This window comes from Euleptes europaea, chromosome 17 (genome assembly GCF_029931775.1).
Source record: "Euleptes europaea isolate rEulEur1 chromosome 17, rEulEur1.hap1, whole genome shotgun sequence".
In the NCBI taxonomy this organism is placed as follows: domain Eukaryota; kingdom Metazoa; phylum Chordata; class Lepidosauria; order Squamata; family Sphaerodactylidae; genus Euleptes; species Euleptes europaea.
In genome coordinates, this window is record NC_079328.1 from 45,787,719 (window position 1) to 45,801,518 (window position 13,800).

The 13,800-nt window shown below is 46.4% G+C and overlaps 1 protein-coding gene across 1 annotated transcript; it reads left to right on the forward strand.

Annotated features, from left to right (window-relative positions):
* The first annotated feature begins 1,074 nt into the window (after positions 1-1,074).
* On the forward strand, positions 1,075-13,478 carry HSD17B2 (hydroxysteroid 17-beta dehydrogenase 2). The gene is made up of 5 exons (XM_056862382.1): positions 1,075-1,360; positions 4,851-5,063; positions 5,520-5,705; positions 10,026-10,163; positions 13,120-13,478. Exons 1-5 carry the CDS (start codon positions 1,075-1,077, stop codon positions 13,476-13,478), a joined length of 1,182 nt encoding a protein of 393 aa, XP_056718360.1.
* Positions 13,479-13,800: the final 322 nt, after the last annotated feature.

The window sequence follows — 13,800 nt, forward strand, 5'->3', positions numbered from 1 at the left end:
GCAGCACCATCCTGCCTGTGTTCCACAGCACCTAATATAATAGGCCTGCTCCTCTGATCCTGGAGAGAATAGGGATGCATCATGACTAGTATCCATTTTGACTAGTAGCCATGGATAGCCCTCTCCTCCATGAACATGTCTACTCCCCTCCTAAAGCCTTCCAAGTTGGCTTCCGTCGCCACATCCTGGGGCAGGGAGTTCCACAATTTAACTGTGTGCGGAGAGTTTCCCTTTAATGTGCTGGCCACCCAGGTGAACCCATTTTCAATGTCTTTCTTTCTGCATCCTGGGCCACCAGTCAACTGCTTTTGCCTTGCCCCTACTCACAGGAGCTTATACTCGGAAAATCGTGTTGGTCTCTAAGGTGCTATTGGACTGAAACCTGTTACAATTCATTGGTTGGAAATCCTCACACATTCGTTCCGGTGTCCATTTGGATTCTCCCGACTAATCTTTGGAGGATATGATGCTAGTTCGAATGCAGAGTGGAATTGCTTGTCGAATTGGAAGGGTATCTATCAAAGGGTAGCATGGGCGGGGGAAGACTCTGTTGCATAAAAACGTTTCCCTCCCTGTCCTCTCCTCTTAACTCTGTCAATTGTGTGGCTGTTCTAATATCCCTGAGGCCACAACTCAGGTATTCATGCCCACCTCTGTCAATCATTATGGAAGCTGTGAATCCCTGAGAAGGTGGAGCCCTCTTGCAGTAAAAGAAGAAGAAGAAGAAGAAGAAAGAAAATGAAAAGGGGAAGTGTTATAGGATTTTACGTTGACTGGGAAGCTGCTCAGATGAGCTGCTCTGTACAAACAAATTTTCATTTTGGGACAACGGCATCGTCGCAGACCCTAACAGAGATCTCCCCACCCTCGTCACCAGCCTGCTCCTCTGTACCCTCTACCCCCTCCTTCCATCCTGTTCCTATATAAGATATGCTGTCTTATAGCAAGACATAGTTTTCGTACGCCGCTGGAGGTTGCTGCTGGGGTGTGCGTGGGGTTTTTGTTTGTTTTTGCAGTGTGTGTCTCTGCACACCCTTCTGTGTGTGCAGTCTGGTCAACCTTTCATCGACGATCATGGTCATGTACCTCTCGGAAGCCGACAATCCTCTGCTGGTCTACTTGGGAGTGACGGTGGTTTTTGGAGGAGTGATCCTTTACCGAGCCAAACAGAAACGTGCGGAGAGGGAGATCTCGTTCTGCTGTGGTCTCCTCTCGCTTTTTGTTCTGGAGATCCTGTGTTTCGCCACGTTGCGGAGTTCCCTGGGTTTGGCTATCTTCTCTCTGGCATGCTTCCTTTGCTGTTTTTATATACCTGCTCCGGCGATGCTACCTGTGGAACGAAAAGCCGTGCTCATCACAGGTAAGGAGAGCCGTGTGCAACTTTTAAAAGAGTTGATTTTCTGTGAAATGGAACTGTTGGTGTTCTAATGGTTGGTTCTTTTGCCTTGCCTTTATTCACATGAATTTTTTTCTGCTCTATCCTTTTGTGGAAAGGGGTGGGGGAGAACGCTAAGCTTTGTAGGCTGAAACATTCAATTCACTGTGTATCAAGCAGAAATTACAGGGGATTTCTGCTTTCTCATCACAGACCTACCGTAGATGTAAGCGGTTAGATGATATTTGATGGGGGGTCTTTATTGGGACTTTCTCCTCGCAAACGGTATATGCCAACCGAATTTTCAGTTTTTACCTTTTTCAGATGTTAACGAAACAAAGTGAAGGCAGCAACATCTAATGCATTTCTGTGCTGCTTCACACAAAGCACCTGCCATAATAAGGTGTAGGAAACCATTTGCAGGAATGAACAGCTATGGGTGTGTGCTGTAAATGGGTTATCTTATCTGGAGGCTTGGCGTCTTGCCCAAGAAAGAAGAATGCTGCTATTCCTGGGGTGGAGGGTAAGATAAGGAAAACGTACCACTGGTTTCTAAAAGAATGGTCACTCACAAGGAAGACTGATAGACACTTCTTCATCCAGGGAGATTTTTATGATATGTTCACATGGACACATGAAGCTGCCTCATACTGAATCTGACCCTTGGCCCATCAAAGTTAGTATTGTCTACGCAGACCGACAGCGGCTCTCCAGGGTCTCAGGCAGAGGTCTTTAACGTCACCTACTTGCCTAGTCCCTTTAACTGGAGATGCCGGGGATTGAACCTGGGACCTTGTGCATGCCAAGCAGAGGCTCTACCACTGAGCCACAGCCCCTCTCCATGGCTCTCCAGGTTCTCAGGCAGAGGTCTTTCCCATTACCTACTTGCCTGGTCTCTAACTGGAGATGCTGGTGCCTGAACCTGGGACCTTCTTCATGCCAGGCAGATGCTCTACCACTGAGCCACGGCCCCTTTCCTCCAATATCTACATTAGGTCAAAGGTTGAGGCACCGTCTGAGGGCAGTGTAGTTTTTTGCTTCTGCAAATGATTTGTGTGTGTGAGAGAGAGAGAGATAGTATATGTTTCTTTCCATTCAGAAGGTTGGCATGGAGTCACAGGCAACTGTAAATCTGGCAGGGAGGCTTTGTGAGAAGTTGAATTTGAGCTGGATAGTATTCTCGAGGGGGGCTGTACCCAAAACGGCCCTAACACCACTTTTAGTGGGTTCCGTTTGCTGTTTCTCCGCAGTTCTCAGTTCTGACTGGGTTCTGCCTCACAGAGGTGGGCAGAAGCCACAGGCAGAGGAGGTGAAGTTAATGGGATTTGAGAGGAATACAACAAGCTTAAAACCTTGCCCAGCCTTAGGGTTAGTCTGTGTTGCATAAGATGAACTCTAAGCAGTTCTACCTTTGAAAAATGACTCTAATCAAACTGCCCCTTCTGGTTGTTCATAAGATATTATCTGTCTGTCTGTCTGTCTGTCACGCTCACAGAGAATAAGTTCCTAGCAACCCTCTAAGACTTTGGATTGCAAGTAACGACTTGAAAACACACAAAACAGCCAATTAATAACACCAAAGGCTCCACAACTGGAACAAAAGAATACAACCCTTTTTAATGAGCAAGATTTGTGCCTTCGATAAGTGCATAACAATTGCCCCTATCAAGCACTCTATCGTGCACGTGACCAACCATGCGAGAGAGATCGAGAGATCGGGAATGACAAATGACAAACATTTCCTCGGCATGGTACCCATTAGCTGCCAAACGAGTTTTGAACAGAGATTCACAGAACTGCCAAGCCAAACATTAAAAGAAGTCTGATCCACTTAGGGCCAGCACGGTATAGTGGTTAACAGTGGTTTGGAGTGGTGGACTCTGATCTGGAGAACCTGGTTTGATTCCCCACTCCTCCACTTGAGCGGTTGAGGCTAATCTGGTGAACTGGATTTGTTTCCCTGCTCCTACACACATGAAGCCAGCTGGGTGACCTTGGGCCAGTCACAGCTCTCTCAGACCCACCTACCTCACAGGGTATCTGTTGTGGGGAGGGGAAGGGAAGGCGATTGTAAGCAAGTTTGATTCTTCCTTAAGTGGGAGAGAAATTCAGTATATAAAAAACAACTCTTCTTCTTCCTCCTCCTCCTCCTCCTCCTTCTGACATCACCCAGGAGCCCCTTGTTTGGGAAAGTCAGAGAGTGAATTCACAGTAAGCTGGATTTGTTGGTTGTTGTAGCATTGCCATCATTCGCGTCTTGGATTTTCCTGGTCAGTATAACAGCACAGTGGTTCGGCCTGCTTCTCCTCTCAGCGTGCATGCAAAGAGAGGCAAGAGACACAGCATGCTTGTGCTCTGCGCATGCACCCTGGGCCCTGGGCTAGCTGCTAGCCAGGTTCCTCCCCCCTACACACGCACACAAACAAATGGATGTGCACAGGAAAAAGGAAACCATGACCTTATTTGTACCATCCTTCCTTCTAGGATGGCGGGCATAAGCTTTGAAACAGTCTTTGGAAGCGACCAGAAGAAGCAGTTGTGAGAACAGGCCCCAAATCTCTCTACGCATTAGCAGTCAGACATTCTGATGATTATCTCTTTCCTTTGCGTGTGAAACGTGGTTTGACTGCTGAGCCTGGTGTGCACAAGCCCGGGCACGCCATCAGCTGCTGCCCCCGAGCCAGGTGCGCACAGACTCAAGCGGGAGAGGAGGTGCCATCGTACCGTGAGATGGTTGAGGGGGGAGCCCGGTGGCGGCACCGGAACTGGCGAATGCCTGCTCTTCCTCCTTTCTCCCTTCTTTGCGGGTGCTGGGACAGGGAAGGCGGACCACGTGAGAAGGCCCTCGGATGCGGTGTTGGGGCCTAGGGCGCTGCTTGAAGTCACCTTCATGGATACAACCTTCTCTGTTTCGGGTTGATATCTGTCGGTACCCTCAAGCTCAACTCAAGGGCTCCTGCCCAGGAATTAAGACCACAGGGAGAGGCCCTCCTGACTCTCCCACTGATCAAAGAAGCTCATTTGGTGGAGGGCCTTTCCAGTGCAGCCCCATAATTATGGAACAACCTCCCAGGCGACCTCCAGCTAGTCTACTCCCCTATTCTCCCTTCCCTTGAAGATTTGAAAGAATGCTGCTTAGGGTTGCCAACCTCCAGGTACTAGCTGGAAATCTGCTGCTATTACAACTGATCTCCAGCTGATAGAGATCAGTTCACCTGGAGAAAATGGCTGCTTTGGCCATTGGACTCTATGACATTGAAGTCCCTCCCCTCCACGAACCCCACCCTCCTCAGGCTCTGCTCCCAAAACCTCCTGCCAGTGGCAAAGAGGGACCTGGCAACCCTAATGCTGGTCTATTTCACTTGAATTTGCTAGCCTTGGTCTGGATTTGGAATGAAAGTTGTCTCAGATTGCAGAAGCCCCTGTTGACAGGAGTGTTTTAATGGTGTTTCTTTCTTCTCCTGTGCATCTTCAGGAAGCGACTCTGGGATCGGACACGAGATGGCCAAACTCCTTGACCACTTGGGATTTGTTGTGTTTGCGGGCGTTTTGAATGAGAGAGGGCCTGGGGTGGAAGAGCTGAGGAAAAGCTGCTCGGAAAGGCTCTCCGTCCTGCAGCTGGACGTCACCGATCCTCAGCAAATACAAGAGGCTTTCCTCGAAGTAAAAAAGAAGTTGGAAAGTGCAGGTATCTGTGGCGTATCTGTGAAAGTTGTGAGATACAGTCTAGGACAGAAGGGATGCTTTGCAAACTTTTGTCTTCCCTGCTCCACCCTAGGGTTGCCACCCTCCAGGTACTAGCTGGAGGTCTCCTGCTATTACAACTGATCTCCAGACTATAGAGATCAGGTCATCTGGAGACAATGGCCGCTTTGGTAATTGGACTCTATGGCCCTGCCCTCCCCAAACCCTGTCCTCCTCAGGCTCCTCCCCGAAAAACTCCCTGGTAACCCTACTCCACCCTGAGCTCTGGACTTTGGTCACATTACGAGAAGGAAAGAGTGACTGAAAAAGACAATAATGTTAGGAAGAGTTGAAAGCAGCAGGAAAAGAGGAAGAGTGGTAAAATACCAGGTTGACTAAATTTACTGAAGTAAGGGGGTTACTGATTTCTTTCATACACTTCCCTCTTTGCTCTGGCCAGATCTTTGGGGAATTGTCAACAACGCCGGGATAATGGGATTCCCTGCCGATGCTGAGTTGCTTCCCATGAGTAACTACAAGCAATGCATGGAAGTTAATTTCTTCGGTCCCGTTGAAGTGTCCAAAACATTCATTCCTTTACTCCGGAAATCCAAGGGAAGGATTGTGAATATATCGAGCATGGCAGGTGAGTCAAAGAGACATATTCTTGCAATTCTTAAACATACAGATCACGGTTGTCGGTTGTGCATTTTCTCGTTTACAGCTAGGGATGCGAGTGAATTTTATGGCCCCACTCTTTTGACTAGAGAAAAAAAATCTGTTTTGTTTTGGCTTTGCCCTCGTGCAAGTCGAACTGGTGACTATTTTCTCACCATTTCTGTGTCCTCACCGTGATTCCACCACCACCCCTTCAATTGACACAGTTTTTACTGCTATTTTCTTATGTCAGTTGAGGATAAGTAACCTGGAAATGGTGTGCAATAGATTAAAGTGATGGAAAAGTGGCAGAAACGGAACATATGGATTGGAAACCTTCAAAAAACATATGGATGGAAACAATGCAAAAAACAACAACATGGACAACATGAAGAATAGCATAACAATGACATAAAAAAGCAGCTACATTTGAGTCCTGTAATACCTTAGAAACCCATCTGATTTTCAGGGTATAAGCTTTCAAGAGTCAAAGCTTCCTTTCTCATCAGATCTTGGAAGCTAAGCAGAGTCAACCCTGGTTAGTACTTGGTTGGGGAACTGCCAATGACATCCACCGTTGTTATATGGAGGCAGGCAATGTCAGCCCACCTCTGTACATCTTTAAGAACATAAGAAAGGCCCTGCTGGGTCAGACCAAGGCCCATCAAGTCCAGCAGTCTGTTCACACAGCGGCCAACCAGGTGCCTCTAGGAAGCCCACAAACAAGACGACTGCAGCAGCACCATCCTGCCTGTGCTCCACAGCACATAATATAATGGGCATGCCCCTCTGATCCTGGAGAAAATAGGTATGCATCATGGCCAGTATCCAATTTGAGACTAGTAGCCATGGATAGCCCTTTCGCTTTGAGAAACCTAAGGGGTCTCCATAAGTGATCTATGGCAGGACAGCACTTTATACATACAGTTATGCAAAAGTAGTTTGGATATATAAGAAGAAGAAGGGTTGATTTTTATATGCCGACTTTCTCTACCACTTAAGGGAGAATCAAACCGGCTTACAATCACCTTCCCTTTCCCTCCCCACAACAGACACCCTGTGAGGTAGGTGGGGCTGAGAGAGTGTGACTAGCCCAAGGTCACCCAGCAGCCTTCATGGGTAGGAGTGGGGAAACCAACTGAGTTCATCAGATTAGCCTCTGCCGCTCATGTGGAGGAGTGGGGAATCCAACCCGGTTCTCCAGATCAGAGTCCACCACTCCAAACCACCGCTCTTAATCCCTACACCACATTTTGCAGGTAAACTTCCCAAGTTCCCATTGACTCCAATAAAAAGCAATGGCCGTCCTTGCCAATTGTGCCCCTTAATAACTAGCCCCTTGCCAACCGAGTCATAGCTCACATCCATAATGTCACGATGCTATGAGATTCCCAATGTGCTGTTTTCTATATACATCTTCAGCCTCCCAACTTCTCCATAAAAAAAACACATGTGTTACAATGGAAAAGTGAATCATCTTGAGCCAGTGTGGTGTAGTGGTTAAGAGCAGTGGTTTGGAGCGGTGGACTCTGATCTGGAGAGCCGGTTTTGATCCCTCACTCCTCCACATGAGAGGCGGAGGCTAATCTGGTGAACTGGATTTGTTTCCCCACTCCTCCCCAACAGCAGCTGCGATTCTGTAACTGATGACCTTTGTTCTGATTTGTTGCCAGACTGCCTGGTTTCCTTTCCAACAACTGGGATTGATGGAGGCCAGGTGATTGCAAGCACGTTTTAAAATGTTCCGTCATCTAGTTTCAGCAGCGTTGAGCTCTGGTCCAGCATGGCAGGCGTCCAGCTGTGGAGCCTAATAGCAGAGGCATTTATCAGTTTGTCAAAAGTGTCTGGAGCACTTGGGATTTATGAAACTTAATGGGGCGGAGAACCAGCTGAAAACCTCGAGAGAGACGGCAAATGGAAATGCAAATAGCAAAACAATCATCAGGTCAAGAGAGCGGGGAGGTCAAATGTGCCTTGCTAATGTTTGATTGGCGGGGATTTTTTTTTTTAATGTAAAGGAATGTGCCAAACTGGAAGCCACCACCTGAAGAGAGTCAGTGTGGTGTAGTGGTTAAGAGCAGCGGACTCTGATCTGGAGTACTGGGTTTGATTCCCCATTCCTCCACTTGTGTGATGGACTCTAATCTGGAGAACAGGGTTTGATTTCCCTCTCCTCCACATGCAGCCTGCTGGGTGACATCGGGCTAGTCACAGTTCTCTCAGAACTCTGTCAGCCTCATTACCTCACCAGGTGCCTATCTTGTGGTGGGGGAGAGATGATTGTAAGCCACTTTGGGACTCCTTTTGGTAGAGAAAAGCGAGGTATAAAAACCAATTCCTCCTCCTCCTCCTCCATCATTCTGGTCAGAGGGGAGGGGCTGGGGCTCAGTGGCAGAGCATCTTCTTGGCATGCAGAAGGTCCCAGGATCAATCCCCAACATTTCCAGTTAAAGGCTATAATCTACCTTGCCTCTGAAAGGGATGAGATAAAATATAGTGATGTCCAGATAGGACTATGTAGGGGTTGCTTCCTCATGAGCAGATGGACAGGGCTATGTCAGAATTAATGAATCCGAACTATACCGAATTTTTTTAATTCAACAGCCCTAGTTGCAAGCCCATCCCTGTGTTTATCTGTGAAATACCTCTGCAGTGTGTGAATGTGAAAACAGGCCAACAGGGAAGGTGTAAAGATAATTTGAAATAATGTACTGGAAGCATTTTGAAAGCTCGAAATCAGTGTACGAACATTTTGTGTTCTTATGAATTATTACTCTGAAGGTGTCACAGTCTAAATGGGGCGTACACATTAATCCTGTAATATAAATGTGAATTATTACTATCACTATGACTGTTACAGGGGTATTACAGCATGGTGTAGTGGTTAAGACTGGTGTTTTGGAGCGGTGGACTCTGATCTGGAGAGCCGGGTTTGATTCCCCACTCCTCCACATGAGCGGCAGACGCTAATCTGGTGAACTGGATTTGTTTCCCCACTCCTACACATGAAGCTAGCTGGGTGACCTTGGATAAGTCCCACTCTCAGCCCCACCAACCTCACAGGGTGTCTGTTGTGAGGAGGAGTAGGGAAGGTGATTGCAAGCTGCCTGCTTTGAGACTCCTTAAAGGTAGACAAAAGTGGGGTCTTCTTTTTCTTTTTTCAACATGGTTTCATAGTTACTGGTTGCAATGTTATTATGCCACTTTCTCACCTGTGTACACATTTCTCTAATTTCAGTTAGATCTCAGAGAAAGTACTTAATGAAAAGAGTATTTGGAGTTGGTTCAAACCTGTACTCAAGATGGACTACTGATAAGGCACCCACAAATTCCTCCTAAGTAGAGTTGCACCTTTCTAAGACCATCGAAGTACATCAGTTTAGAAGGGTGTAACTAGGATTGTGTTGTTACCCTACTTTTATCTGATGTTGCTTGTTTTAAGGCTCTTGAATTGGGAAATCTGGGAATCTGAGAATTGCTGCTAATGCCCATACAGTTCAGTGTTCTTCCAACAACCGACAGTTGTGGCATGCTGTATTTCTGAATTACCATATTTTTCCGTGACTAAAACGCCTCCATGTATAAGGCAACCCCTATATTTTTTAACCCAAAGTTAAGAAATCAGGGGTCACAAAATCACACAAGGTTGGAAGAGACCACAAGGATCATCCAGTCCAACCCGCTGCCATGCAGGATCCCACAATCAAAGCACTCCCAACAGATGGCCATCCAACCTCTGCTTAAAGACCTCCAATTACAGGGATTCCACCCTCCCCCAAAGGCAGCGCATTCCACCGTCTTATAAATAGGGGCGTACCGAAAAATACGGCGGGGAAGAGAGCGGGGACCATGGGAAGGCCGGTCGCCGGCTTGCCGACCGGACTCTTCCCACCCACTCTCTTCCCCTCCCATCAGCTGATGGACGGGGAAGAGAGCAGGACCTTTCATGTATAAGACGACCCCCAATTTTTTAAAATATTTTTAGGGGAAACGGTTGTCTTATACATGGAAAAATACGGTAAATCTGTGGAGACAGGTGTCATTATTTTTGGAGAAAATCATTACTGACCCATGGGGTGACGTCTCATCCCGACATTTACTAGGCAGACTGTGTTTACGGGGTGGTTTGCCATTGCCTTCCCCAGTCATCTACACTTTATCCCCAGCAAGTCATTTTACCAACCTCGGAAGGATGGAAGGCTGAGTCAGCCTTGACCCAGCTACCTGAAACTGACTAACCTTTCATTAAATCACTGGCCTGTCAAGAAGAAGGAGTCAAAACTTGATAGTGTTCCTATTGCTCCCCCAGGAGGTATCCCGATTCCAAAGTTTGCTGCATATGGAGCATCCAAAGCAGCCCTGTCCATGTTTTCTGGAGTACTAAGGCAAGAGCTTGCCAAATGGGGCGTGAAAGTGGCTGCGGTTCATCCATCAGGTTTCAGAACGTGTAAGTCCTTGACATTTCACATCGTTCTCCAACACCTGAGGGGTGAAATCTCCTTCGAGACCAATGTTCTCTAGCAGAAATTGCACATGACCCTCAGCGATACCCGTCAGGATGTGCAGAAACGACTTTGGCGGGCTGGGATGCCAGGTGGGGTTTTGTCTCGGCGATAAAAGGTGTAGGATGACATTTATAGAAGCTTGTCCGTCATCCTTGACAGGGGCCTTAATTTCTCTTTCCATTCGCCTTCTTGGCCCTGAGGGTTTGCTTTTGTCTTGTAAATACCAGTTGCTGGGGAAGGGGGGGTCCTCTGAGAAGTGAAGACAACTCCCCAAACAAAATAGCTCATTAGATGCTGTCTGGGAAATTGATTGACGCGATCACTTTCAATCTATGGTGACTTTTTGTATCGGGCTAAATGGAATGTGTATACGGCGACGCAGTTGGATTAACCTATCATGCGTGGCACATTCATATCATGGTTGTTGTTATAGTGTCCCATATTAAGTTTTTTGAAGTAATTTTCTTCCTTTGGCACATTGATACCTGTATATGTGACTGTTCTCTAAGGTGACATCCTTAATAATGTGCATGTTTAGAGCCAGTGTGGTGTAGTGGTTAAGAGCGGTGGATTCTACTCTGGTGAACCAGGCATGATTCCCCACTCCTCCACATGAGCGGCAGAGGCTAATCTGGTGAACTGGATTTGTTTCCCCACTCCTCCACATGAAGCCAGCTGGGTGACCTTGGGCTAGTCACGGCTCTCTTAGAGCTCTCTCAGCCCCACCTACCTCGCAGGGTGTCTGTTGTGGGGAGAGGAAGGTGATTGTAAGCCGGTTTGAGTCTCCCTTAAGTGGTAGAGAAAGTCAGCATATAAAAACCAACTCTTCTTCTTCTTAGTCTGAGCTCACACATGTACATATCAGATGGAAAACGGGACCCAACATTTTCATTATGAATCTGTTCGTAGCCATAGCTCAGAAGGTCAAGTGCATGTCAAAGTTAATGGTAATGATTCCCCCTTCCCCAATGGATTTGTATGCATCTGACCTGGTTGTGTGAACGGTTGGATCTACACATATCACAAAAATACAGTATGGGGATGTGGAATGGTATGGTATAGCCTTATCTCGTCAGATCTCAGAAACTCTCCTTCCCTGGAGGTTTTTAAGAAGAGGTTAGATGGCCATCTGTCAGAATATGCTGATTCTATTACCTTAGGCAGATCATGAGAGAAAGGGCATCCATCTTCTGGGCATGGAGTAGGGGTCACTGGGAGTGTGTGTGGGGGAGGTAGTTGTGAATTTCCTGCATTGTGCAGGGGGTTGGACTAGATGACCCTGGTGGTCCCTTCCAACTCTATGATAAAAAACACTAAACTGGGTTGGTACTGGGAAGGGAGACCTTCAAGGAAGACTCTGCTGAGGAAAGCAATGGCAAAAACACCCCTGCTTAATCACTTGCTTTGAAAACCCCACCAGGGGTGGCTATAAGTCGACTGTGACTTGATGGCACTTTACACGCCCATATTAGTGTGTGAATTCCTTTTCAAAAAGGAATCCGGCAGTTTACATTTGAGAGACCTTGAACCATTTATAAGAGCAGTTGGCCACATGCAAATCCAGGGGTCTCCCCTTCAGACCATAGATGCTTAGCTTGAGCAATGGAAGTGTGGCTTCCCTTGGTCAAGGGCAGTAGGTTGGTGGTAGAGCATCAGCTTCGCGTGCAGAAGGCCCCAGGTTCAATCCTTGACATCTCCAGTTTAAAGGATCAGGTTGGAGGTGATATGAAAGTCCTTGACCAGAGACCCTGGAGAGTTGTTGCCAGCCCAAGTAGGCAATCTCAGTGGTCTGATTCATGACTCAATGTTCATTATTTGCAGTCCATTATCTGGAGCAAATGTTACCCTGAAACTTTACCTTTCCTTCCCTACATCTTCTCTTATCCCCTATTTAATTTTGCTAGAATGGAATGTAATATCAATCAATCAATTTAATTTATTACAGTCATTGACCAGCAAAACAAATATTCAAAAGAATTAAAATGATTAAAAAGGATAAAATATAGCGATACATCTGTTCATAAAACACTATATAGGATAAAATGTTTACAATGAAGTTAAATATTCACTTAATATTACCCATTCGGTGCCATATTCCACTTCCCTTATCCGAATTGAGGAGCAAACGCTTAGGGCTGTTTAGCTTGGAAAGAAGGCAGTTAAGGGGAGACATGATAGAGGTCTATAAAATTATGCACGGTATGGAGATAGTGGTCAGGGAGAAGCTTTCCCCCTCTCTCATAACACTAGAACACGGGGTCATCTGCTGAAGCTGGAAGGTGAGAGATTCAAAACAGATAAAAGGAAGTGTTTCTTCACACAATGCTTAGTTAAATTGTGGAACTCCCTGCCCCAGGATGTGGTGATGGCTGCCAACTTAGAAGGCTTTAAGAGGGGAGTGGATATGTACATGGAGGACAGGGCTATTCATGGCTATTAGTAAAAATGGATACTAGTCATGATGCATACCTATTATCTCCAGGGTCAGAGGAGCATGCCTATTATATTAGGTACTGTGGAACACAGGCAGGATAATGCTGCTGCAGTTGTCTTGTTTGTGGTCTTCCTAGAGGCACCTGGTTGTCCACTGTGTGATCAGACTACTGGACTTGATGGACCTTGGTCTGATCCAGCTGGGCCTTCCTTATGCTCTTATGTTCTTAGAATTAGACCAAATGCTTCTATGCTTGCTACCTAGCCTTGCGTATTTGGCGACTTTATAAGTTATCTCATTATTCCTGTCTGAAAGTATTTTCATTAATTGGATGGATCTTTGACCAGCTGAAAGTCTAGCCAAAATTGGGTAATATCAATTCTTGCCGAATTTGATTGCACTAATGTAATATAAAAATCAGAAGCCCAGTCTGTCGTAAATAAATTGTATGATATTTTTTCCAGCTATCCAAGGAACACCTGAGATGTGGAATAAATTAGAACGGAATCTTCTTGAGAAGCTCACACCAGATGTGAAGGAAGATTATGGCGAAGACTACCTCCTTGCTCTGAAGACTTTCCTGCTGCATATCCCAAATGCCTCTAAGCCTGATCTTTCACCGGTCCTCTGTGACATTTTACACGCGTTACTGGCAGAAAGGCCATATGGGTTATATACTCCTGGCAAGGATGCTTACAAAAGCCTCTTTGTCTTCTGCTGTTTCCCTCTCTGGTTTTATGACCATTTCATAAGCAGAATTGAAACGTACTCAAAGGTGCCAAAAGCTCTCAGAGCTGCAGAGACAAAAGGCAAAAATTCATAGGATTTCTTGGAGTCGTTGCATCTTTCCAAAAATTAAGATAATACTTATTCAGTCAATGGCAAATATAGGGGATGAAGCTGATTTAGCCTTTAGAAGTGCATTGCACTGTTTATTTAAAACACAATAGATATTATAGCTAGAGATGTGAAGGCTTGGGGGGGAAATGGGGAAATTCTGGAGTGGGGGAAGATTTCTCAGTTTTTTTCCACGGCCTTTCCCCCCCAATTTTTTCCGATGGTAGTTAGGGTTGCCAGGTCCCTCTTTGCCACCGGTGGGAGGTTTTTGGGGCAGAGCCTAAGGAGGGGAGGGTTTGGGGAGGGGA

What these genes read in the sequence shown, in the direction of transcription:
- HSD17B2 (XM_056862382.1), top strand. Translation starts at nt 1,075, where the DNA reads ATGGTCATGTACCTCTCGGAAGCCGACAATCCTCTGCTGGTCTACTTG. An exon ending in AAAGAAGTTGGAAAGTGCAG is followed by an intron (nt 5,064 to 5,519) that starts GTATCTGTGGCG and finishes TGCTCTGGCCAG; the next exon opens with ATCTTTGGGGAATTGTCAAC. An exon ending in TCCATCAGGTTTCAGAACGT is followed by an intron (nt 10,164 to 13,119) that starts GTAAGTCCTTGA and finishes TATTTTTTCCAG; the next exon opens with CTATCCAAGGAACACCTGAG.